This window comes from Metopolophium dirhodum, chromosome 7 (assembly GCF_019925205.1).
Source record: "Metopolophium dirhodum isolate CAU chromosome 7, ASM1992520v1, whole genome shotgun sequence".
NCBI classification, from domain to species: domain Eukaryota; kingdom Metazoa; phylum Arthropoda; class Insecta; order Hemiptera; family Aphididae; genus Metopolophium; species Metopolophium dirhodum.
Window position 1 is genome coordinate 14,444,316 of NC_083566.1, and position 27,319 is coordinate 14,471,634.

At 27.6% G+C, this 27,319-nt stretch overlaps 1 protein-coding gene and 1 long non-coding RNA gene across 3 annotated transcripts in view; one reads left to right on the forward strand and one right to left on the reverse strand.

The window, feature by feature from the left end:
- LOC132948036 (locomotion-related protein Hikaru genki) overlaps window positions 1-27,319 on the reverse strand; it is a 140,198-nt gene that overhangs the window by 57,969 nt on the left and 54,910 nt on the right. Inside the window, exon 6 of the mRNA XM_061018295.1 lies at window positions 10,794-10,928. Within this exon, the coding sequence (XP_060874278.1) occupies window positions 10,794-10,928 (135 nt within the window). The remainder of the gene's footprint in view (window positions 1-10,793; window positions 10,929-27,319) is intronic.
- LOC132948037 (uncharacterized) overlaps window positions 1-27,319 on the forward strand; it is a 71,167-nt gene that overhangs the window by 12,477 nt on the left and 31,371 nt on the right. The window lies entirely within an intron of this gene.

Consider the following 27,319-nt stretch of genomic DNA (forward strand, 5'->3'; position numbering starts at 1 on the left):
TTTTTTGTTATGTGACTAGTTGAATTTTTTGTATAGACTTTGTAATGTGTATTCCTACAATAATATTTTTTTTTGTTTTCTAAAATGCATTTGCCTGCGGGCGCCAACACCTCCCTTCAAATTTTTTGACAAAACTCTTTGTCATCACCCTCTTTAACAATTTTATTATGTAACTCTAGTTGAATTTTTTGTATTAACTTTTTGAACATTGATAACCTGGTGCACTTTGATAATCCATCATTAATGAACTAAATATTTTGAATAGTTTTTTTCTGTTTAAGATTCTGGACATTTTAGTTTGAAGTTTTTAATTTAAATTTTTTTTTGTTTTCTAAAATGCTTTTGCCCGCGGGCGCCAACACCCTCCTTCAATTTTTTTTTTAGTTATGTGACTAGTTGAATTTTTTGTTTAGACTTTTTAATGTGTATTCCTACAATATATTTTTTTTTAAATTTTTTTTTTGTTTTCTGAAATGCATTTGCCTGCGGGCGCCAACACCCTCTTTCAATTTTTTTTTTAGTTATGTGACTAGTTGAATTTTTTGTATAGACTTTGTAATTGTATTGCTACAATAATATTTTTTTTAAATTGTTTTTTTGTTTTCTAAATTGCATTTTCCTGCGGGCGCCAACACCCTCTTTCAATTTTTTTTTTTTGTTATGTAACTCTAGTTGAATTTTTTGTATATACTTTTTGAACATTGAAAATCTGGTGCACTTTGAATAATCCATCATTAATGAACTAAATATTTTTAACAGTTTTTTTCTGTTTAAGATTCTGGACACTTTAGTTTGAAGTTTTTAATTTAAATTTTTTTTTGTTTTCTAAAATGCTTTTGCCCGCGGGTGCCAACACCCTCCTTCAATTTTTTTTTTAGTTATGTTACTAGTTGAATTTTTTGTATGGACTTTGTAATGTGTATTCCTACAATAATATTTTTTTTTGTTTTCTAAAATGCATTTGCCTGCGGGCGCCAACACCTCCCTTCAAATTTTTTTTTAGTTATGTTACTAGTTGAATTTTTTGTATAGACTTTCTAATTGTATTCCTACAATAATATTTTTTTAAAATTGTTTTTTTGTTTTCTAAAATGCATTTTTCTGCGGGCGCCAACACCCTCTTTCAATTTTTTTTTTTTGTTATGTAACTCTAGTTGAATTTTTTGTATATACTTTTTGAACATTGAAAATCTGGTGCACTTTGAATAATCCATCATTAATGAACTAAATAATTTAATAGTTTTTTTCTGTTTAAGATTCTGGACATTTTAGTTTGAAGTTTTTAATTAAAATTTTTTTTTGTTTTCTAAAATGCTTTTGCCCGCGGGCGCCAACACTCTCCTTCAATTTTTTTTTTAGTTATGTGACTAGTTGAATTTTTTGTATAGACTTTTTAATGTGTATTCCTACAATATTTTTTTTTTTAAATTTTTTTTTTGTTTTCTGAAATGCATTTGCCTGCGGGCGCCAACACCCTCTTTCAATTTTTTTTTTTTGTTATGTAACTCTAGTTGAATTTTTCGTATATACTTTTTGAACATTGAAAATCTGGTGCACTTTGAATAATCCATCATTAATGAACTAAATATTTTTAATAGTTTTTTTCTGTTTAAGATTCTGGACATTTTAGTTTGAAGTTTTTAATTTAAATTTTTTTTTGTTTTCTAAAATGCTTTTGCCCGCGGGTGCCAACACCCTCCTTCAATTTTTTTTTTAGTTATGTTACTAGTTGAATTTTTTGTATAGACTTTGTAATTGTATTCCTACAATAATATTTTTTTTAAATTGTTTTTTTGTTTTCTAAAATGCATTTGCCTGCGGGCGCCAACACCCTCTTTCAATTTTTTTTTTTTGTTATGTAACTCTAGTTGAATTTTTTGTATATACTTTTTGAACATTGAAAATCTGGTGCACTTTGAATAATCCATCATTAATGAACTAAATATTTTTAATAGTTTTTTTCTGTTTAAGATTCTGGACATTTTAGTTTGAAGTTTTTAATTTAAATTTTTTTTTGTTTTCTAAAATGCTTTTGCCAGCGGGTGCCAACACTCTCCTTCAATTTTTTTTTTAGTTATGTGACTAGTTGAATTTTTTGTATAGACTTTTTAATGTGTATTCCTACAATATTTTTTTTTTTAAATTTTTTTTTTGTTTTCTGAAATGCATTTGCCTGCGGGCGCCAACACCCTCTTTCAATTTTTTTTTTTTGTTATGTAACTCTAGTTGAATTTTTTGTATATACTTTTTGAACATTGAAAATCTGGTGCACTTTGAATAATCCATCATTAATGAACTAAATATTTTTAATAGTTTTTTTCTGTTTAAGATTCTGGACATTTTAGTTTGAAGTTTTTAATTAAAATTTTTTTTTGTTTTCTAAAATGCTTTTGCCCGCGGGCGCCAACACTCTCCTTCAATTTTTTTTTTAGTTATGTGACTAGTTGAATTTTTTGTATAGACTTTTTAATGTGTATTCCTACAATATTTTTTTTTTTTAATTTTTTTTTTGTTTTCTGAAATGCATTTGCCTGCGGGCGCCAACACCCTCTTTCAATTTTTTTTTTTTGTTATGTAACTCTAGTTGAATTTTTTGTATATACTTTTTGAACATTGAAAATCTGGTGCACTTTGAATAATCCATCATTAATGAACTAAATATTTTTAATAGTTTTTTTCTGTTTAAGATTCTGGACATTTTAGTTTGAAGTTTTTAATTTAAATTTTTTTTTGTTTTCTAAAATGCTTTTGCCCGCGGGTGCCAACACCCTCCTTCAATTTTTTTTTTAGTTATGTTACTAGTTGAATTTTTTGTATAGACTTTGTAATTGTATTCCTACAATAATATTTTTTTTAAATTGTTTTTTTGTTTTCTAAAATGCATTTGCCTGCGGGCGGCAACACCCTCTTTCAATTTTTTTTTTTTGTTATGTAACTCTAGTTGAATTTTTTGTATAGACTGTAATTTGTATTCCTACAAAAATATTTTTTTTTTTTTTTTGTTTTTTTAAACGCATTTGCCTGAGGGCGCCAACACCTCCCTTCAAATTTTTTTTTTTAATTATGTGACTAGTTGAATATTTTGTATTGACTTTTTAATGTGTATTCCTACAATATTAATTTTGTTTTAATTTTTTTTTGTTTTCTAAAATGCTTTTGCCCGCGGGTGCCAACACCCTCCTTCAATTTTTTTTTTTTGTTATGTGACTAGTTGAATTTTTTGTATAGACTGTAATGTGTATTCCTACAAAAATTTTTTTTTTTTTTTTTTTTCTTAAATGCATTTGCCTGAGGGCGCCAACACCTCCCTTCAAATTTTTTTTATGATTTTACCTCTAGCTGAATTTTTCAAACATTGATAACCTGGTGCCATACGAATAATCCTTCTTTAAGGAACTAAATATTTTGAATAGTTTTTTCTGTTTGAGATTCTGGACATTTTAGTTTGAAGTTTGTAATGTGTATTCACACAATATAATTAATTTAAAATTTTTTTTTGAATTATGTTTAAAGACTTATTTTTAATTATAAGAAACCTTAACACCGAATTATTAAATTCATCCGGCTTCCATCACTATACTGTCAATAAATTTTGTTGACCCAACCACAGGAGCACACACCCAAACAATTGAACTCCTTTGGGGATCGGCAAAGTGGCGAAACAAAAACCATAGGGGAACAGCTCGCCATCATCTAGATTCATACCTGACTGAATTTGTTTGGCGACAAAACCTTGTTAACGATCCACCGTTTAATATGATTTTAATGGATATTTAAACCTGCTTTCCTCCTCAAAAAAATTTTTAACTACATTTTTTATTTATTTTTTATATTATATTATTACAATTTTTTCTATACACATTTTTATGCCATTTTATCGTGTTTCAAAATAGATTTATATTATTATTCAGAATAGATTTAACCTATATATTTTATATATTTTTATTGCGGTAGTCGAAATAACACGGTTGATCATATAATAGGTAGTCTTGGAAATATTTTGGTAGTCGAGATAACACGGTTGTGAACCTAAAGTAGTCGAGATACCACGGTAGTACCCAATTTTTATACATTTTGAAGTTTATAATAGTACTGTTTAGTTTTACTGCAGTATTGGCAGTTGCAACTTACAGTGAATAAACTTGTGTTTTTTTAAAGTTAAAACGTAAACATTTAAAATATATGGTATGGATGAAAATGAAACAAAATGTGCGTGTGGTAAAATTAAGGCATCAATGAACTTATGGAATTGGAACAAGCATTTAAAGGCTTGTAAATTGAATAACATTAAAAATGGTGCAGGACGAACGCAAGATATAAAATCACAGTAAGTACTTATAAGTTCTATTAACAAAATATTACGTTGTTTTTACTTTTTACCCAAAATAGTGCTAAAGTATTACAATTAATTTCAAAATTTACAGAAATATTATGATACCTAATTTAAAGGGATTTTTTAAATATATAAGTAACTTAATGTCTTCATGACTTATCAGTTCATCACTATTTAGGTAGATGGTTTAATATTTTTGGTCAAAATCGTAGTTTAATAAAATTTGTAAAAACATAATAATATTGCATATTTTTTAAATAATTATAATATGAGTCTACATATTTTATAGATTTTTATTGCTCATAAGTCCAGGAACTACTTATCAGTTAAACCTAGGGCTGGGATTTGTATGTAAATACATATTTTTACTAAAACATGATAAATTATTTATTGCAAATGATAGATTCGTTTCACATGTTTTGCAATAAAAAAGATAAAAAATAAATATTTTATTTTATATAATTTTACATATTTTTTCATAATTTGTAAAATGTCTGCTTTAATTTTACATATTTCGTACATTTTGACAATTTTGGTGGTTTAGTAGTAGTAGTACTGTAGTAGTATTGATTAGAAATTAAAAACAATGAATTGTATTATTCAAAAATGATTTAGAATTGTATTTTAATTTAACACGTTAACATATTTTTAAATTTTTCTTATTACATATTTTTTATTTTATACTACAGATTTTGGCCATTTTAATTACATATAAATGTACTTAATTTTGGTTTTTTATTACATATAAATCCTAGCACTAGTTATAACTTATGTGTCTAAAATACAAAATACCTAACTTTTGTTCATATTATGCAAAATGCATTAAATTGAATTTGCTCCCGTCTCTGTTTTCTTTTAAATATATTACCTACCTATTTTAACTTTTATACAATAAGATATTGAATCATAAAAATATAATTATGTATCAACAATAAAATTATTAGGTATTTACTTTTATTTTAAAAGAATTCCAATTATTTCAATAAAAAAATATTCAAATTTAGTAAGTTGGAGCCGGTTAACTTTTTTTCTCATGAGGATCATGGTTCATGGTTATATTAATAATGTATCCACATTAATTAATTTTATTATATTCACTCAATTTTCACAATTGACTTTAAACCGTTAAAATAAGTAAGAAATAAGAAATTATCTTGAAATTTTCAATAACTACAGGTTAGTGCATACAAAGTACAAACTGGTATCACATGAATTTTTTTTAAAATTAATATCATTAAATTAAATTTTTAGTTTAGATTATTGTTGAAAATATTACATTTAATACTTAACATTTAGATTATAATGTATTAATATATAATATTTTCTAAATGTAATGCATATATTGATATGTAATATAAGTACAATTATTAATTGGTTCAGGGGTGATACAGGGTTATATAATATTTACTGTGTATACCAATTAAATACCTATAACTGACATAGGTAACTTATCCACTAAAAAACTATGAATTCACCTTTTGGAGAGCAGTGAAAATTTTTTTAGGGTGGTTGGTGTAAAAATATTAAATGTGAATCAAGAAAAAAAAAGTTCAAGCCGCCACTGCTGCTACTGATAACAATCTATACATTTGTATAATAATAGATACCGATATTTAACCAAACGTATTATTTTAGTTCACATTTTAAACAGTATTAGTTTTATAGTGAGTTCATACTTGTGTAAGACACAACATAACACGATGGCTTAACAATAGTTTATTATAGATCAGTGATAACCCATTTATAATAGCCCATGGATTACCTGTCATTAGCACATACTATTAATCCAACAACAAAACTTAAAATATATTATGTGTGTTTATGTAGGTACCCATACTATTTTAATGTATGATATTAATTAGTCATGTGGTACACAAATATAGATATAAATTTTAATTTTAATTTGTTGTAGTGATAATATTAATGAAATGTATGAATTTCCATAATAATGAAATTATATTATTATATTTTTCGATTTTCCATTGAGTAGTTAATAGGAGTTAATATAACAATTTCGGTATCGTTTCGAGTCATAGAACAAAAATCGTTTTATCAATACGAAGTTTGTATATAATTAATTATGCCATACACAATTGTATTAGTCTATTATTAAATGTAGCTTTTTAGTCTCACGTCAAATGTTTTTGATGAGACGATTTCAAAAATATCCATTTTGGCATTGCTAAGTAAAACTCAATACCTTGAGTAGGTTATTAAAGTATGACAAACACAAAACAAATCCAAAAGTTATTACTTCTTGGTTGTACAATTATCTTAGAATCATTTTACAACTTCAAATAAAAATATATACTGATGCACCATAATTGACACAGTTATAGTATTATTTAAGAAACCGCAGTAAGTTCAAACTTACTCCAGAAATTAGCATATCCTCAGTAGAATACTTGGACATCTACGAACCAGTAAAATTAACGAACAAGAATAAATTAAATATACATCATATATAGTGCTTGAAATTAAGAAATGGAGTAAGGGGCGGGTCCCATTTCTTTTTAAAAATATTTATACACACCTCGTCTAAATATTATATCCTAATCAATAAGCCATTTAAATATCGAAGTATACGTATTTTTTGTACTTTTGCATCTATAGGTACCTTTTATTTTTTCCCAATTTATGCACTGCTTAACCATAAACAAGTCAACAACTCGCTTTTCCGGAACTTCAAAATCTTTTATCGGAAAATTAAACTACTCATAATATTCAAAATTAATTAAATTCAACCCAAAAGGATAAAGAATTAATGTCAGTACCATCGCATGTAGATATAAATATAACTGGTTATTACATGGTTGTTCTTGTGACTGAACAATCCTTTACCCAATCACATTTACCACCCATCAACCAAAAATCGATGATTGCTTAGCAAATCTGGGTATTAATATTATATTCCATTCACCAAAAAACTCAAAAGTCAAAATGGCTAAAAAAAAAGTATTGATATATGTGTCTAAATATAAATTCCTCAATATTTCCAAAATACGATACAAATCAAAATAGCAAGGGCGAGAATTGGACATTAACCACATTAACCCTTTCGTTCTTAATCAAAAAATATCCTCCACCCAAATCCAATAAATGTCAAGTTGACCTAACAACTCAACAAATAATTTAAGTTGCCCGGTATAACAAAATATATGTATTAACCTGTCGATACCGAAATATATATAAAAACTCTCAACGCGCGACAATTTATGAACTCTCCAACTAAAATAAACATTATAAATACATTATAATGAGCTTATATGTTGAAATACAATAATAATAATATTAACAATAAAAAATACGTGAGACAATAATTGGTGAATAATAATGTTCACTACAGACTGAAACCATATTTATATACTAGACATGTCATGGACACTATTTATGAATTTGCCATGCAGAAGACATACATTTTATAAATAATTATAGGAAATAAAAGAGAATATCGGTTCAATATAAACTATAAACATTGATAAATTATATTGCTGTGGAGTTAATCAAATAAAGAAATAAATTAACTTATTTACCTAGAACAAATTAAAAATTAAATAGAAAAGAGAAAGACTACCTATCAACCATCTAATAAATTAAGATAAATCAAAATTATTACACAATTTTGATTTAAGCCACGAGCGCATCGGACCACAGAAGGAACGGAACAGTAATAAATTGCCTCAGAATAGGCCAATGAATTTCACATATATCACTTAGGTAATGAATAAAGAAGAACAAAATGTGTGTTCAATTAGTGTTCCAGAGACGAGTATATTATGTTCACAGAATGCAGAGCTACTCAAGATATGCAAGGCAAAACTAAATAATCTACAGTACCTCCACGATTCATTAGGGCTTGTCGAAGACGTCATTATCTTAGTCTCAATAAAAATAATAATAATAATAATAATAATAATAACAATAATCATATTTTTTTGTTCTTATATTCATAAATAAAATTAACTTAGCTTATAAATTATTTAATTACATTATTCTTACTATGATTGCGTCTGAGCCCTTAGGTAAAATTACTTTTTGCCTTGTCATTAATTACTTGGAGTAAAGATTTAAATATTTTACCTACTATTTAGATAAAATTAATTTACTACCTTAATTCGTTTAATAAAATGCAGGTAGGTACGTCTTTTATTATTTAAATAATGTGCATGAAACATAAAAACAAATAAAACAATGTTGATTTCTGATTTTATTTCAATGTCAAAAATGTATTTTTAAATCATAACAATATTAATGTAACTAAGGTAACTTGTGTATAATTTTCTAATTTTGGTTTTATTATGATGTTCACTAACGCTTAACACAATCACCTTTTAAGGAAGTTATTTTTAATATCACCATTATTATAATATTAATTAAATTAACAAAGATCTTTTACATGTTATAATATTGATAGTTAATAATTAATCGTAATTTTTATTATTATTATTATTAATAATATAAAAGAAAAAAATATTTTAAAATACGGAAACCAAAATATTGTTTTTAAAATATTTTGGGTTAAAACTTTAATGTAAATTTGATATTTTTCATTTGGAGCCTCTTAAATTATTATTCATGTCTCGTTTACGGTATATCCCTATATAGGCTGTACAATTCATTTATCACTTACTTGTAATCCCGTGAGTATGTTAAGTACAAACCGTCCACGCGTTTTATATTTTGATCTTATAAAGCAAGATAAGTTTATTTTATAAAGACCAGTGAGGTTTATAAATTATAACAAAAGTTTAAACTTATAACGTAGGTAATAGTTTTATTTCAAAACTTTTTTATGCAATTACTTAATATTCTAAATCAAACATTTAAAATGTTACGTATTACGTTATTTAGTATAAAATATAGTGTCGACAATTTAATATATTTAATTTATTCGTTTATGGTTTAATCACTGTCAAAGTATGCTTATTGTAAATACATTGTATACATTGTGTATTTTAAATAAAAAAAATAAAACATCAGTTTAGTTCAAAAGGTCTAGTTATAGGTACCTCAAATGATCGGTTTAGTTTATTATAATAATTTTTTTTTTTTTACTGAACTTAAGCCCGGCGACTAAGGCCATTAGCTGTTGTAGGGGTTATGTACTGTGGTAGGGGTAAGGTTGGAACGGTAGGTTGTTTTTTTTTACGATTATTTTTACGGTTGTTACGGTAGGTAGCAAACACGTGTACGTATGGCAAGGTTTTTAACTACTATGAACCCGGGTGGTCACCCATCCGGGAGCTAGTATTTCGCGACTGATAGCAGCCAACGCGCCACGCCAAGCCACTATAATAATTAACTACAGTAGTAGTTAACTAATAACTTTCAGTAAGTATAATGTGTCGTTATATACCCTGATACCTTATAATGCTGATTAATAAAATAACAAGAACTTCAATCAGTAGACATTGAAATTTAGTCAATTGTATACATTTATCAATAAATATTAATATTCTATATAATATTATGCTGTTATAGAAATTATTCAACACTCTTTAATTTTGTAGGCTAATAAATATTTTACTGTAATGATTATGCACGTTATATTATAATATTAATCTTGAAAGAAAAGTAAAAAAATATTCAAGTTTTGAAGACCTATTATATTAAAACCTTAATATATTCAGAACTTAGTACATGTAATATTTTGAATTGGTTATTATCTAATCAATCCAGCTTAATTATTTCTAGTTTAAATTTTATTTTTTATTTTTCATTGAATTTAAGCCTGGCAACTATGGCCGTTAGCTGTTTTTTTGTTTTTATAGAATGGGGGGAGGTGGGCGGTTGGATCGGTTGGTTGAAACACGTTTTTAGGTTTGGCAGAATTTCAAGTTGGGTACTTGTAGGTTTTGCTATGCCAAGGTGGGGAATGGTGGCATCTCTCTCCGGACACCGTGACTTGTCCGAAGAAAAATGCCGCCCGTGGCCGGGTTCGAACCGGCGTCGGTGTACGTCGCAACCAACGCCTTAGTCCACTCGGCCACTCCGTGCCCCTAATAATTTGTCTTGGACATTTATTTAACATTGTATTATATTATTTAGTTTTTTTTTTGTTTATTAAACTTATGCATACTACACTTATTTGAAATATAATGGCTATTTCGTTCTAACTTATTGTATATGTGTAATTGTATAATTTTGAATTATCTTGAACACAATATTTTTCAATATTATAATATTATTTTATCTTTAGATATCTTTGACAATAATTTAATGGTCCCTCCACTAGCGTAGGCTGTCTATGCCTTTGGAAGTGATCCAACTAAAATTAAAATGTATATAACATTCCTTAGTTCGTATTTTTATTTTTTTGAAAAAAAAGTATTTTTATTGAAGCAATAGTTTTTAAAAACTATTTGATTAATTTAAAAATAGTTATTTTAGTGCCTCAATTCCTCAAAAAAAGTACAAAATAATTCTTCTGTCATTACGGTGTATTGATATCAAAGCTTACCTGAAACTTGGAGTGTTATAGTATTGTTAATGCCACGTGAAGTAGTGCAAGTGAAAGAGCCTGTATCAAATTGTTTTACATAGTAAATAGACAATCGATACTTCCAGTTGCGTTCGTCGTTTCCTATCGCCCATCCTGAAAAAAACATCATTAAAATAATTATCATCGTGTTATTGTTATTAAAAAATGTTTTATTATTCTCCAAATCGTAATCATCTTTGCGATTTCAAAGAGTCACAGACGGAAAGCAAAAAAAAATAAACAGAACACAGTTCGTTGAGCACTGAACATCTAACGAACTAGAAGTAATATTGGACACCGGGCGAGAGAGAGGGAAAAAAATGTGTGTCGTCATAAAAATATGTGAGTACACGAAAAAATATGCACCAGTTAGGCTGGGATTGTTTTAGATTTTAATTCCGCATAAATACAAGTTATCCGTAGGTCGTAAAGCCCGTATAAAAATTCGGCGATACGTGAAATGTGTTTTAAACGCTAAAAAAGTCGGCGGAAATCAATACTACGCAAATTATTCATACTCGTTGGAAATCACGCTAAACAATTGGTTTTACAGACAGTGAAAGAATTCCGTTTAAAAAAAAAAACTAATCAACTTCCGTCTAATCGAATAAAGATCGATATAAGGTACTCGTTTGTGTCGTATATATTCTTCACGGTAATTGAATGGTTTGCTCGTAAAAAAAGTTTGTTTTCAATGTCCGTTAAAAACCTAAAAACTGTAATAGAACAAAGTCGAACAAATAATTGCACAAATGGAATTAAGTTTAAATTGGGTAATTTATAGTGACTAGGGGTCTTAAATCGTTTTACGTTTTAAACATTTGTGTTTAGATTTTACTCAATACTAACATAATATCCTATGATCTTATTAGGAAATAAGAAATCCTTCGAGAAAACTAAAAAGCTATTGCATCACGAATGTACTATTTGTTATTTCCTATAGTCGATCCCAAACGAGCATTCAGAATTGTACTTTAGGTTGGACATTAATTGATCCCAAACTTATTTTTGACACATTCAATACTTTTTAAGTATAATATTTTACAAACACTGTTTTCTACCAGAACACTTAATTGAGTTTTCAATGCACGTTATATATTAAGGTTAAATTGTTAATTTTTTAGTAGGTTTACCTATTATAATATATACGTATAGCTCATTTCGAAATAAGAAAACTTGCAATAAAATAATAAATGGAGTTATACAGCGTTCGTAATGTTAACAATCGTAATAATGAATATACTTTTAATTAACTATGATAAAAAGCAGTTTGTCTTTTCCAGAAAAATGCATTTGATTTTCATACTTTGTTGATTAAATGAAATTAGTTTGTTTGGTATTTGAGTTTTTGGTATGATCTTTTATTTCAGATGTTGTGCCTATGTAATTTATTCTGTTTTTTTAATTAATTATTTTGTTTTTTATTTCAATATATTTATGAATGAATAAAATATAATATATTTTTGACTTAGTTCATTATACTGATAAAATAATATTTCATGAATTGAATTAATCGTGTTTAAGATATTATATTATTGTGTTATTAAATTAATCTTATTATTATGGACAAAAATATAATTGTTAAAATAATGAATTGTACTAAAGCAGTATTACAGCTAAATATTTTAATTTCTAGAGATTAATTTTGTTGGTTCCAGGAACACAAATGATTGAATGGGGTTGAAATATTGGAAATTATTGAGGACAAGGGTAAATACTACTGCGAGTTTTGAATTGAATATATTTTTATTTATATTTGTACACATTTTCATTCATTTATCGTTTTCATTTTATTGATTATTTACAGCGAGTTATTGAACGATAATTTTATCCTTTATTTTTAAAACAAATATTATCTCAAATTAAGTGAAAACTAAAAAAGTTATGACCGAAATATTAATACTACCTACATTAGTTGCAACTGGCAATAATATTGTGGGATCTTACTTCTTACACATGCCATATACCTTACATTATAATGTGAATAGTTTGGATAACATTATGATAATTAACTATTTATTTAACATTTTAACTCGCGTGAGCATCAGAATTCAGAATATATACGTTATAGTTACCAGTGATAATATTGTGATTCATTGATGTGTATATAATATTATTTATTTATTCACCGGATTTATTAGAACTATGCTATCTAATTTAACATTACAATATACAATATATGTACAATATAAATACAACTAATATAGATATTATTCAGTTATACTAAACTTATAATTTTAATTAATAATATTAATTATTGTGTAAATAATAATACATTGGTTACCACCAAAATTGTATGTTTAATAAATTTAAATTTAACTTTATATTCTAGAATTATACAATTACACGATACAATTATTATTTTATGTACCTATAACGATAGTCAAATTGAATAATATATTAAAGATATTTATGAAACTGTAAAATCATTAAAATAATTGTTGTAATCGATAAAACTCTTTCTGCATACATAGCTAAAAATAATTAAATTTTTAAGTAGGTATAAAAAATAATAATGTATAAATTAATTATCTGTAAAAACTAAAAGCTATGCTAATCATATATAAATATTAAAATATCAGATGACCACTATAAAATAACTGTTTTCAATTAATAAAATACCGGTAAGTATGTAATTTTTAGCACAACTGTTATTTAAACAGATAGATTACAAAAAATATAAGTCTTTCACATTTTAACATTTTGATCTAGTTTCCACATTATGCATTTAATCTGCGTATTCGTAATGTAACTATTACATCATATACATTGGTCGTCTATCATGTATAGAAACACAGTGGACAAATGAACGTTTATATCATATGTGTTGACATAGCTATACTTGTATGTAATATTTGTCACCATTAAATACTGTGTTTGTAAATCAACATCAGTCACCTACCAAACAGTTCTATATATATTATTATATTATTATGAGAACACATTTACACGTGCGAAGGGTTGATACTTGATACAGTTGCAATTACAATACCCTTTTGAATGACGTCAAAAACCAATATCAGTGACAAAATTACGTGAAACCTTAATATTATGCGATAACTGTAATAAATAATAATTGTATTGCTTGTCAAGAAAATTTGTCAGTTTATACTTTATATTCTAAATAACGTTTTTAAATTATATTTTCACCAATCAATCTGATAAAATCAAAATTATAAATCATACATTAAAAAAATATTGAGATCAGAAGTCATCAGGAATGTTTTGAAAAGATAATTAAAGTATAATGATGATTGTCAATTTTAATAAAAGATAGGTGCTCAACATAAATGACTAACTTAATTTTCATTGTTAAAAATAAATAAACAAAAAAAATGTAATCAATTTGTCTAGGTATCAATGAACAGTATATTCCATTACTTTGGTTTAAATGTACCTATAAAAATGTTGGGATTATAATTTCGATAAAATCCATTAGTCCATAATAAGTGCCGAGAGTATATTAGCGCTTGCGTAAAAAGACAAAAGAGAATTAATAAATTGTTTAAAAAATATATTTATTATATAATATGAGTATGTGACCACACGCCATAATGAAATGTTTGCATTGGACACTTATTGTATATTATATGCAAGAATATACATATTGTTATTGCAATGTGGATGTTTAATAGTTTGAATAAACGGCCTTGTCCACCTAATAATTTTCATTAATCCCTTGTCCGTCAACATGGCCCAATGCAAACATTTCGACCTCCACGGTGGCGGTGCAGTGGTTGTTTTCCCAGAGCTTGATGCGAAGGGTCGTAAAATTTGGCTGACAGAAGACAGCGGTGAACGGTGGGTGGGGGAGTTGGGAGCCCGTTGGGAGGTTGTTGGGATTCAGTGTGGGCAGCGGACGAATACACTGTCCATTGAAATAATGACCGAAACGCAATAAAAAATAAATGCACGCATAAATAAAACAGTAATAACCTATACACGTCATATTTAAATCATATACAGGGTGATTCACCAAACATGTTCACTCCCCTCCTATTCCTTAATCGCGTATATCATTATGCGTACCTATATATAATATTGTATAAGCATATTATATATATATATTATATAGGTATTTAAAGGTCATACCTTCAAAAACTCACATATTTTGTGTAAATATGCAGTTAAGTAGTGTCCTGTTGCGAAAAAAAACTATTTTTACGGTAAACGTTTAGCGCAGATAATTATTTAAAAATGTATTGATATAATATTTAAGTTTAAATTGAAACGAGTATTTTCTGAGTAATTTTTTTATGGACTTGGGACATAATAGTCAATAATACGATAATAGTATAATTATACTATTATAGACATGGATATGAGAGGAGGGGTATTGATTTTACATAAAGTATATAATATATTTAATATTTAGTCTAGTAACTATATTCATTAAACATTGTTAATTTTTAAAAATATCATAAAACGCTTATTCAATAATTGATATTGTACACAAGACTAATTTTAAAATCACTATAAACCTACTGGGATGTTCCTTCATGGTATAACAAGTCTAAGTACCTATTTACATATTTATTCGAAAATATGGTATTGTATGCCCGCTTGGAAAAAATGCAAAAATCGGAATTCAAACTTAATACCCACAATATTATATAATTATCATGTGACCGATGACCATGCTTGGTGAATCACTCTGTATGTAATATATACGTAGGTACCTATAGATAATATATATTTATTTACTGACGCCGCAGCATATTTTATAAACATGGACGGCCATAATATCTGGTGTTGGCCGGCAGAGCGGGCGCTCGGACATTAATAAAATATTAACCACGTTCGTCACGTCTATTCGGATTGAAATATATTCGAGATTAATGTGCGTCCGCGTGTCAGTGTTAGGTATGTGCGCGTATAATAAATACGTGTAAGTGTATATTGTACACGAGCTGTAACTGCAGCCACATCACCACCGCCGGCACCGCGTAAATCCATAATAATATAATATAATATAACGTGATACGAAAGGGTATTTATTATATTATACGCCCGCAAAGGTTGCGGGGAACGGTTCTTCCTCTGCCACCGGCCTCGGCGTGCCACTGCGGCGAGTGCCGACAATGCGTGGTTGTATTATGCAATAAAGGTTTCGACTTTCAAAAATGCCAGTTATTCCCGGAGATAAACGGTCGCGTCAACCCTCCCCCCCCCCCCCCCCCCAAGCGCCGGCCGCTTTCGTATTATCGCGTGCATTATAATATTATTTCGAAACTTCGCAGAGTGCCGACCTATAATAGCGCCGATGCGCCGATACCGGACAATAATGCGCTGTCGAGTCGTGTCCGCGCGGTTGTATTCGCACCTGTTTATAGAAAAGAATAGGTGAGATGCGTATGTTTTAATCAACCCTCTTGGGCAGGTAGGTACTTTATACAATCGCGCTTTTAGTGTATCCCTCGTAATTATCTATGTATAATATAATAATATTACTTAGATGGATAGTTAATTTATAATTTAATATAATACATTATTATTTATATGAAACGAATCAACAACGGGTAAATAGGAATAAAACGTTATAAAGCTATTATATTGTCACCGCAGCATAATATAGAATAGGAGTTTTTTTTTCTTAAAGTTTTAATTTATCGATAAACCCAAATAAGTATCTAGACAATCCAAATATTATAGTATAAGACAGTAGTATACGTATTAGGTAATATACTAATGTATTATTATGATTAACATTGAATTAAGACCAAGAAAACAATAATTTTATTAAAAAATTGCTTTATTCATTGAGTAAATTCAGTAAGAAAATTAGTAAAATATAAAACAAACACGATTCAATGATGAATCAAGAACCATACATTATAATATTATTATCATAAAATAATAATAATATATTTTGTTTTTCGAAAACCCAAGTTATAATATTATGCTGAAGTTTCTCCGTTGGGATGTTCTTCAATCTGTGAATCGTATACTTACTTTTTCTCTCTAGGCATCATATTCAAATATTATTGAGTTATTTTCATTTATTTTAACAGATAGTAAAATGTGCAATAAAACATATTTAGGGGGACGAGGTGGCTGAGCGGTCTAACGCGACGTATTCGGCACAGCCGGTCTGAGTTCGATCCTCGACCACCGGGCGGCATTTTTCTCCGTGCAAGTCACGGTGTCCGGAGAACAAGAGCCGCCATCCCCCCCCCCCCCCCACCCGGGGCATGGCAGAAACCTACGGGTGCCCCATTAGAAATTCTGCCAAAACACAACACACACGTGTACCAACCTACCCAATTTAAAAACCTACAGTGCCCTCCCCCACACCCAATGACCAATGTTGCCGCGGGTTACCCAATAAAAAAAAAAAAAACATATTTAAAATTAAATAAATAAAGTAAGATATGATAGAATTAATCAAAAATTGAAAGGTACAATAAATTACATACATTTAATATATTTTGTTTGGTTTAGGTAAAGATCATATCGACAATATTTATAACTCAAGGTTAGATTTCGGTGATCTTATTTTTTTACCAGAAGGGATTGTCAGTATAAATAATTTTAATATAATTGACAGCTACTGAACAGACAAGCATTGCATTAATCATATTTTAAGTCATTATATTATACTTGTTAAATTTGAAAAACTGAAGTATGATTTGGTGTGTTTTAACATTTTTTTTATCTGAATCATTATTTTAGGTTACGGTCACTGATCAGTAGTTTGTGAAATGGTTTAATCACTAAATAATTCACAGTGAATTTGATGAAGCTTAGTCAATTAATTATGAGTTGACGAGAATATTTTTGCTTGAAATCATTAAATTACCATAAACAAACAAATATGAATAATTAATCATATCATAATTTTATCAAGCTTGCGTTTTTTTATTGAAAACCTATCCTTTTCCTGTAATTTTAATTGATTTGAAGTAAAATAATAACTAGGAGTGATAATATAAAAACATTATATAGGTCATGAATTGGTCAAATTACGTTTTTATAGAACCAGGGTCTCTAATTTTCTATAAAGTATTACAACAATTAACAATCAATGCAGTGAACATGATATAATTGACAATTAAAAATTTAAATAATATATGAACAGATTAAGAATACGATTCATCATCAGACATAGACTAGAATAAATGTTTAATACAATTTTAATTGAATTTTTAATGTCACTGTTTCATTTATTATTGTTTTCAATGTAATTGTGTAAGTGTTTTATATGTACATGTTGAACAAAATGTAACACATTTTTAAAGTGTGAGTCCAGACCTTTTAGTAAAATAAATTTAGTTTTCGTTCCTTTTGTAATCATTATTTTACGTAGAAATAATATACATTTTCTGCTTCGCACCTGTTCATGACCCGCTTTAACAAAATGGGATTTAAAGTTATAGCCTTGTATAAAACATAATAACTTGCAGACCATACGTGCATCTGGGGCTACAGTGCTATACTCCCCCTCCACCCCGTATTTTCTTGTTTTGCCTAACGACAAGTCCATACTATTTTTCATATGGCCACATGACCCTGGTAACTGGTAAGCCCTCTGCTAAAGCCACATGTAATATTTCGGTTTTTTGTTGATATATTTCCTTGTTATTATTTTCTTGAATATTACGAGCCTCTGGGGAGAAAAATACGGAAGAAACGTAAGTATGGCAAAAATAATTTATTTATGAAGTGAGATACGATTAATTATTATGTAAGCTATATATTTTTTTTCTACGGTAAATGATAATTATAACAACGATCATTAATATAAAATAATAATAAAAAGAAAATAACACTTTTTTAGGCTTATTTATATACTTCTTACTTTACAAAGTATTGTATTAAGATACTTTGACTTGCTAATACTTGTGTCTTGTAGTCCAGGCTCCTGGTTACATAGGTACATCAAGCGACAGACATAAATTTAACATATTACTATTTGAATCATAATGGATAAGATATTATAAGTCTAGTTTACACATGTATTATTCAGCCTTCTGCTGAAATGCAAAACTTTTATCACATTATTAAAGTAAATAATTAAAATGTATATTTTATTAAATTGAATTGCCTATTATTAAATTATAAGCTAGGAGGATTTTCCAACTGATCTCTCTGATAGCCAACCCCCTAGAGCGTTTTCTCCAAAACACTAATTTATAAAATATTTACTAAACATTTCAATATCTCAATACTTATTACCTACTCGGACTGTATTTTTTAATTTATTAGTTTCCAAATAAATTATAGTCAATAAAATAAAACGTAGGTATAATACTTGCTGTAATATACTGTATTAAGCGATAAACTGCAGTTTAAGTTGTTAGCATATAAAAGAAACCGTTTTCTTTTGTTTGAGAAATAAAAGTTTTAACAACGAATACTTAGATAAATCTAAGATTATACCAGACTAATAATAGGTAGGTACATGTATTAATTATCTTCTACTTGGTGTGTTGAGCAAATTAGTATTGATATGTCTGAATCAGGTTTTTAATTCATCTTTTTTATAACTTATCTATAAATAAATTAGGTACCAAATACAGTGAAGTATATAAATAAATAACTAACCTAATAAATCTAGTTGAAATTATCCTTTTTGTAAATAGTAATACATAGGCATAATACGTCTATATGCATGTTCATTGGGCCCATTATCTTCTTGAATAGTAAACGAAAATAAAAAATAAAAATATTCAGAGTCATCCAAATTGATATGATATGGATTTTATGTGTTGAAATCAAATTAATAATAAGTATGAACAACGTTATAGTATTTAGTATTTACATTTTGTTTAAACTTAATAAAATATATATAAAAATGCGCTTAATTAAAATGTTAGTAAAATAAAAATCTCACTAGAAATTCCGAGAATACTATAAATTTATACAAGTACGTCGCACAAGATATTATATGAAAACAGCTGACGGTGTACACTTTACACGTAAGATGGAAGTCGTTAGGTACAGGCATCAGATTATAGGAGAGAATAAAAGAATAATAAAAAAAAATTAAAGTACCCAGTATTACTCTCTAACCAACCATAGTCACTGCATCAGGAACACACTAAGGTTTTTTTTTTTAAATGGCGACTTGAATCTTGAAAGCAGAGCTTTATAGAAAGGCCCCATTTCATAATAATGGATATGGTTTTAAGACAATTTGCGTGATTTTTAATAAATTCACGTATACATATTTCATTGTTTCGAGATATTTTTAATGGACAATTTGAGATCTTTAGAGTTGTTCTTCTTAGCCAGAATTCAAATGAAATATTAAAATATTTACAAACAGTGTGACAGAAAGCAGTGGTGTTTGATGTTTAAATTGTTTATCCAATCCACTACAGTGCGTTATACAACTTTAATATTATGTCTCATCGTTTGTATATTTTATTCAATTATTAAATAACTTTTTGACTTTGGCTGCTTAGCGTTTATATGAAAAATAAGTCGGATAATATTACTAAACTGTACCGTTAATATATTCTATATATTGTATTAAAATAATTACAAAAGAAAAAATAAGTAAAAATGATTTAAAAAAAAGTTGTAGTTGCTTAAATCGCATACCCACTCTTTTGAGTATATACTTACCTACTTTCATTATGTAGTGCATTCAGTGAGATTTCTGTATAGTAAAATACAGTTTCTGCGCTTTATTGAAAAATAATCATATTACAATGCCAGCAACATTTTAAATCCTTTTGGCCATTATTAGTTTGCAACTTGAAAATTGATATACAATAGTATGAATATATTGATAATTAATTTAAAAATATAATAATCACATTCAACAAAGAACCTTAGATCATATACTATGGACGGAGGAGCCACAGCGTATTAAATAAATACAAAAAAACGTTGCCGATATAGCGACGAGTTACTGAATTAGGTGGTCGATATGTGCTTGCGCAACGCGACTTCTTGCATATTTATCCACAGATACCTATTGTACCTATGGATAATTATGCGAGGAGTTGTATTGTGCTTGCGCATATAAGCACATTGATCACCTAATTCGGTGACTCGTCGCTATATCGGCAATAAAATCATACGCTGTAGCTCCAGCCATAGTATATGATCTAAGCAAAGAACAGACTAAACTATTTATCAAGGCATTAACATATAGATTATAATAATATGTACCCACACCATTCCATTGAAGAAGCATGACGTATAGAGCAATGAGCAACCCTATAATACTATGTATTTTTTTAAATATTAACATATTTTGAATGATTACGTTATGCATTGTTAGTTGGGGCATTTTTGATTCAATATATTATTAAATTGCGTTTAGCAAAGTATCCAAAGTAATATTTAATATTATAAATATTAATTTTTTATTTAATCCTTTAGCTTCAGTTACAGAGTTTATTAGCATTGCAATTACAATTTTAATTAAAATAATATTATTTTTTCTTATGCTTATTTTCCTGTACCTATATATATTATGCAGCTAGTCAAGTATATAGTGTATTGTTGAATTGTTCTCTCCTCTTTGTTCCTCATTTTACCGACACTTGATTATTATGTGTGGTTTTCGTTTGCTGTGTTCAGCATGTTAAATTTGAAGAAGGTTCTTTTTTGGACATCAAGTAGCCATGTGTTATTTTAGTATGACCATTTTCAATCTATTTATTACAGCTTCATATTTTATGTTGTTATAAATCGATAATTTACCGGTAAATAACCTAATTCTATGAATATTGCTTAGTCGTTAGTCTTGTTTTTTCAACAATATGGCCGCTTCTAGAAGGCACGTATTATTTATACAGCGTTTGTTTGCTTGTTTATTTTTTCTATATATGTTTTTAGGGTTTCTTTTGAAGCCACGTCTGATTCTTTTCATTACCTTGTATGCCTTATTATGTAGCCAATAATCTGTGAAACAGATTTTTTTTATTCAATAAATTTATTAAACTATTTTATTTTTCTTATGAAAACGTCTCCAAGCTTGTAATATTTTTTGAATTTTTAGACTGAATATGCTGAACAAATCATTGAGGATTGAACAAAAATTGGTTTTTTACATTTGAAATAAATTATAGATATGTAGAACTGGGCGATGGCTTTTATACGGAGAGATTATCACATTTTCACATTTTTTTTTTTAAAATTAACGTCGTATTTTTTGAGGTTATCACTTTGTTGACTTTTCCATCGGATTTAGATGCGTAATGTAGATTTCAGTATAGTTAATATATTTGTATTTACTTTTTGTAAATAATATATGTATAAGTTTCTTAATGAGTATGATTTTTTTTTAAAGAACTTACATCAGTGTTTATATCGACGACCTAGTCCCACACGCAAGTTTTGTATTTATTTTAATTTATAATATGTTACTCAAGTTAAGTTTATAATTGTTTATTATTTGTTTTATATATTATTTTGATACATTTCTGGGCTGAAAGTGTGTGATGTATGATAGAATTATGTTCATTTTCCATATGTGTAGGGAAGGTTCACCAGACATTGTGTATATATTTTCAACATTCAAGTGGAATTAGGTTAGAAAACATCAATTGAACTATATAAGTTTCTGTTGTGCATCAGATCTAAAAATTTTAATGAGGATGTCTGTGCTGATGAAGTAGTACAGATGAAATCTAATTATGTCAGAATTATTTTAGATTCTGAGCGAAGTGATGAGTGTATTGATTTCGTAATAATGCGTGTGTTTTTTTGTCTGTCGTTACCTTTTGGGGCATTAAAAATGATTCAATTTTCAACTTTAGGGATGGTTTTTAGAAATAGAAAATTGAATCTAGTTGGTACTTTTGGGGAGTCAAAAGTACTTTTCAATATAACAGGAAAAAACAAAAATGGTAATTTTTACGCAAAAGTATAGGTACAACAAAATTGACTGTTTTATTTATTGGTGTAACTAATATCATAAAATATACTTAGTAATATACACTGACAGACCGTCTACGATCAGAACTGTTTTTCGTATGCAATGATTTATCATTGAATTCAAATTTATCACATCAATTACAGTGACTTACTCAATAACGAGGTTCACTCAACACTTATTCAATGGTAGAGTAGTTTATCCTACTTTCCCCAATTTTTTTTTTTAATTTTTCAATCGTAATATGCTACTGCTACAATATTTAAAACCTACCAATTAAAGTAGTATTGTGACAAACCAATTATTTTTAATACCTACTATTAATAATATAATCATAACTGAGAGTGGGACTATCTAATTATTGTCTAATATTAATATCCCCAAATCTAAGTCAAACGTATTGATTTGCCTATAGAAAGATATTACCACACCTTTAGCATAGAGAAAACCTATATGGTGCCACTAAATACCATGTAACAGGGTAACCGAACTAGGTGAGAATAAGCATACTTCCGTTTAACAGCGCCCCGCAAAGAAAAATAAATTAATCAATTTTATCAAGAAACGAGATGTATGAAATAGCACATCGTTTTCACTTATAAAGTAAATTTAAGTAATTTTAAGTTCATTTTGACAGTCTTAAATTAAATTGTACAAATTAAATATAATATACACAATTATTTTATTCAATATTTATTAATGTTATTTCGAATGTAACGTTTGCTAATACTATCCAAATTTGATATGAAACACTGTTACGTTTTATAGTAAAAATGTAATTTAATGTCAAAATCAAAATATAATAACAACTTAGTAACTTACTATTTCGAATCTATTCTATTAGAGTAACGGTTTGATTGAATAACTATTTGTAAGTTGATGAAACTATTTATTATTAAATAACAACATTTAGTACTTATGATTAAAATTACTGGAATAATATTATGATGATTAGTGAATATAACCGTTGCATATTATTATATAAAATTATATTTTATTAAACAAGATTAACATCGATGAAATCATCGTGATATTTAATGTGTAAGATTCACGTAGAATCAGTGAATCATTGACTAACCATCAAATTGATCGTGAAGACAGCTGTCGTGAGGTGACTAATGATTTAGGATAGTGAACGACTGTGGCTGACTAACGTGTAAGTACAGAAGTTTAGAAGCGAATGAAATGAAAAATGTTTGCCTTTAGTTTAAGCTATCCCAGTTTTCTAGTAAATCATCTAGCCTTATCCAAAAACATTTCGGTAATTTTTTTCTGTCGTTTTCACACTTACTCGTATAAAATATATTTATTTATTTTCTCATTATTCCGTTCTGCAAATACCTTGTTTCATACATATCTAAAGTATAAAATATAACGCATCACTATAATATTCTTGAACCGTGTTTTATATTATAATCTCGATATAAACAAATTTTGAGTATAATTGTAACAAATGTATGGAAGTATCAAATTTGTGGGGTGACGATGACGTGATGTAGTGGTTCCGAAAATAATACAATTATAATTTCAGGATATACGCGCTATACGCATGTATAAACGAAATGCCCCACTTTTATTTGGCTTATGAAATTTATTGTTTAGGAAAATGAAAAATGGGAGGATCAATTAATGGCACTTATTGTTTTTGTGTACAAATTGATATTACATCGTAATATTGATATTAATATTGTATTAATAAATTTAATAAAATAAATAATTTTCAAATGGCTGAAAAATAGGAAGATTGGAAAAAATATTATATAATTCAAATATAAAACTATATGTTATGTACTTACAATGATATAAAAATATTATAACTTAAAGTCTATCATATATATGACCATATTATACTATGGTTTATAGTGATTTATAATGATTTGAACAATTGGATAAGTACAATTAATATAAAATTATAACGATAGCTTTTTTACTCAATATTATCACGTGCAACGCACATTAATTCATTATTACTATAATTAAATAATAATTCATTCCATCATATTTGGTAGATATGTATATGTATATTTTGTTAATATAGGTACTGGTAATATTAAAGCATTTTATCATTATACCTACGAAATATTTTATTTATTTAATTTAAACAAAATTAATGAAACATGACATATAATATGCAACAAATAACTGAAATATAATGTACAACAATCAGTTTTAATATATTAAAACAAAATATCACTTGCATATTAGTTCCTATTTTAAAATTGATATAATATCAGTATTGATCAATATAAAAATAAATTGCATGTTAATAATTTATGTTTTAAATGGACATTAAAATCGTTTTAAATAACGTTTAATGTGAAAAGTTGTTTAAAAAATATAATATTGTTCCACAATATAATACAAATGTTAAATTATTAAGTTAGCGACGTAAAATATAGACTTAATAGTATTTTTAATAATGCAAGAATTCTCTAGAAAGGATATTGATTCCTCAATAACCAACCATTCGTAAAACGTAATATTATATACTTATATCAAACACCCGTCTGTGCATTATTGCTTCGATTATTAACAACTTTTTCTTTTGTTTTTTTTCTCTTGTTCGCTGTTTAATACTTTAACACGTACATTATAACGGTCTAACTACGTAGTAACCGTCATCTAGTAAAACGTTGCATTTAATCCCAGGAGAACCGCTCATCATTTTAACTCTCGGTATACCTTTCTCCACTTCAACCATTACACGTATTTTGACCCTGCGTTCATCTAAATCATCTTAAAAAAAAACCAGTGTAATTTATATATTTTAGTACTCTGCCATTATGTTTTGCTTTTGTATTTAGTTAAAAACAAAATTCCTTTATGAATTTTTTATTTTTATCATTTCACTGCAATTAGTTAACAGTGAATTGTTGTCAAATATTTAGAGGGGCTAACCATTTTACCTAAGTCTTATTATTTTTTAATTCTAAATCATGTAACATTTATTAACTAAGTACGCTTACAGGTATTAAAACTAATGTTTTTTAAAAGAAAGAAAGAAATACAGTGTTTTCCTTTTAAATACTTAAATTTTGAAATAATTTCATTAGTTATACCTGGATATGCATATAATAAGTCATAGGTATAGATAAGTATAATATATTTAATTGTAAAATATAAAAATTCCAACATGTTAAAACTAAATAAGTATATTAATTTCAGTTCATTTTATATAATTATTAACTATTTATTTTTGTCTTTGGAAATATTAGTTATTTGGTAAATTATTAAATATTATATCATTTAATTTATGAATAAGTTAAAACTTTTAACTAAATATGTGTAACTATTATTTAAAAATTATCTGGTTAATAATAAATTTTAATTATACAGTTACATTTTACATTAAGTTGAAAATATAAACAAGCGTTGAATATTTTAAGTGATATTACAATTAGAACATATTTTTAATTTGATATCTGATGCATTTTTGTTGCTATTCAAGAATGAATTAAATAATGCGGTGACCTTAATTACAGCCCTCATTGCCGTGATCTACCCGGCATATATTTTGTCCACATCGAAGCTGTTATATATAAATATTCAACGATAATTAATCAAGTTTAACGAGACGACAACTGCGACAATAACAATAAATCAATCTGTACGCCTGATGGAAAGTCTAGTGTTTTATTATATTGTAGAAAAGCGAAAAGCTAAAAATTCACAACATTAAAATATTATATTTAAATAAAAAAAAACCATTTTGTTCTCTATGTACGGTTTGTGGTGAAACCGACCGTAAATGATCGATAGGTATACCGTAAACTACACCGTTCACGTAAAGCCCATAAGTATAATATGCGTACGATTATCTCATTACGATCACATAATGATTCAACCGCACCAGTGTCCGATTCAAACGAATACAATTCAAAGTTTTATATATTTCCCGGACACCCGTTATGTTATTATATTGGCTGTTTGGAGAGCTATTATTACAAACCCTTTCACAACGGCATCCAACACAACCGTATCGTTTTCAAACAGCTCTAAGCCATTCGACACTGCTGGAATGTTGTGCCCTGGGACAGTTTTACGAGTTCCATTTAGTAGTCATCCGATACCCCATACGCACATTATTATATATTTTAGCTATTGTATTGGCGTGTGGATGTAAAAGTTCGGCGGCGCCTCAATGATGCCGTAAATATACAGAGATCCGGAGAATAATAGCCATTCAATTATATAAAAACCATCAACATGAACGCTTCATGTATGTGACGTGTTGATCGTTCTCTATTCTATTCATATAAAAAATTACCGTAAGACACAACTGAATTTAAATCATTCATCTATTACATTTTATTAAATTTAACTCGTGTGCTGCGTCACATTCTGAAATAAATACAATGAATCCAATATACTAATTACAATTTTGCAAAATTTTGCTTTTTTGGTTTGGACAGAAGACAAAAAAATATAATTTGTATTTTGCATTGTATGTTTCGTGTGTGCAAACAGAACAAGTAGTTATTAGTATATTGTTCTACTGTAAGAAATATAAGAAACAAAATAATGCCCGTCCTACAATAAACTATAGTTCTTGAGAAAAAAAAATGTAAATCATTTTATCAACTTTTAAGACGTGACAATATCTATAAAACCAACCTGAATATTAATTTACCTGAATTATACTTGTCACCAAGTTTAAGATTTTATCAAGAAT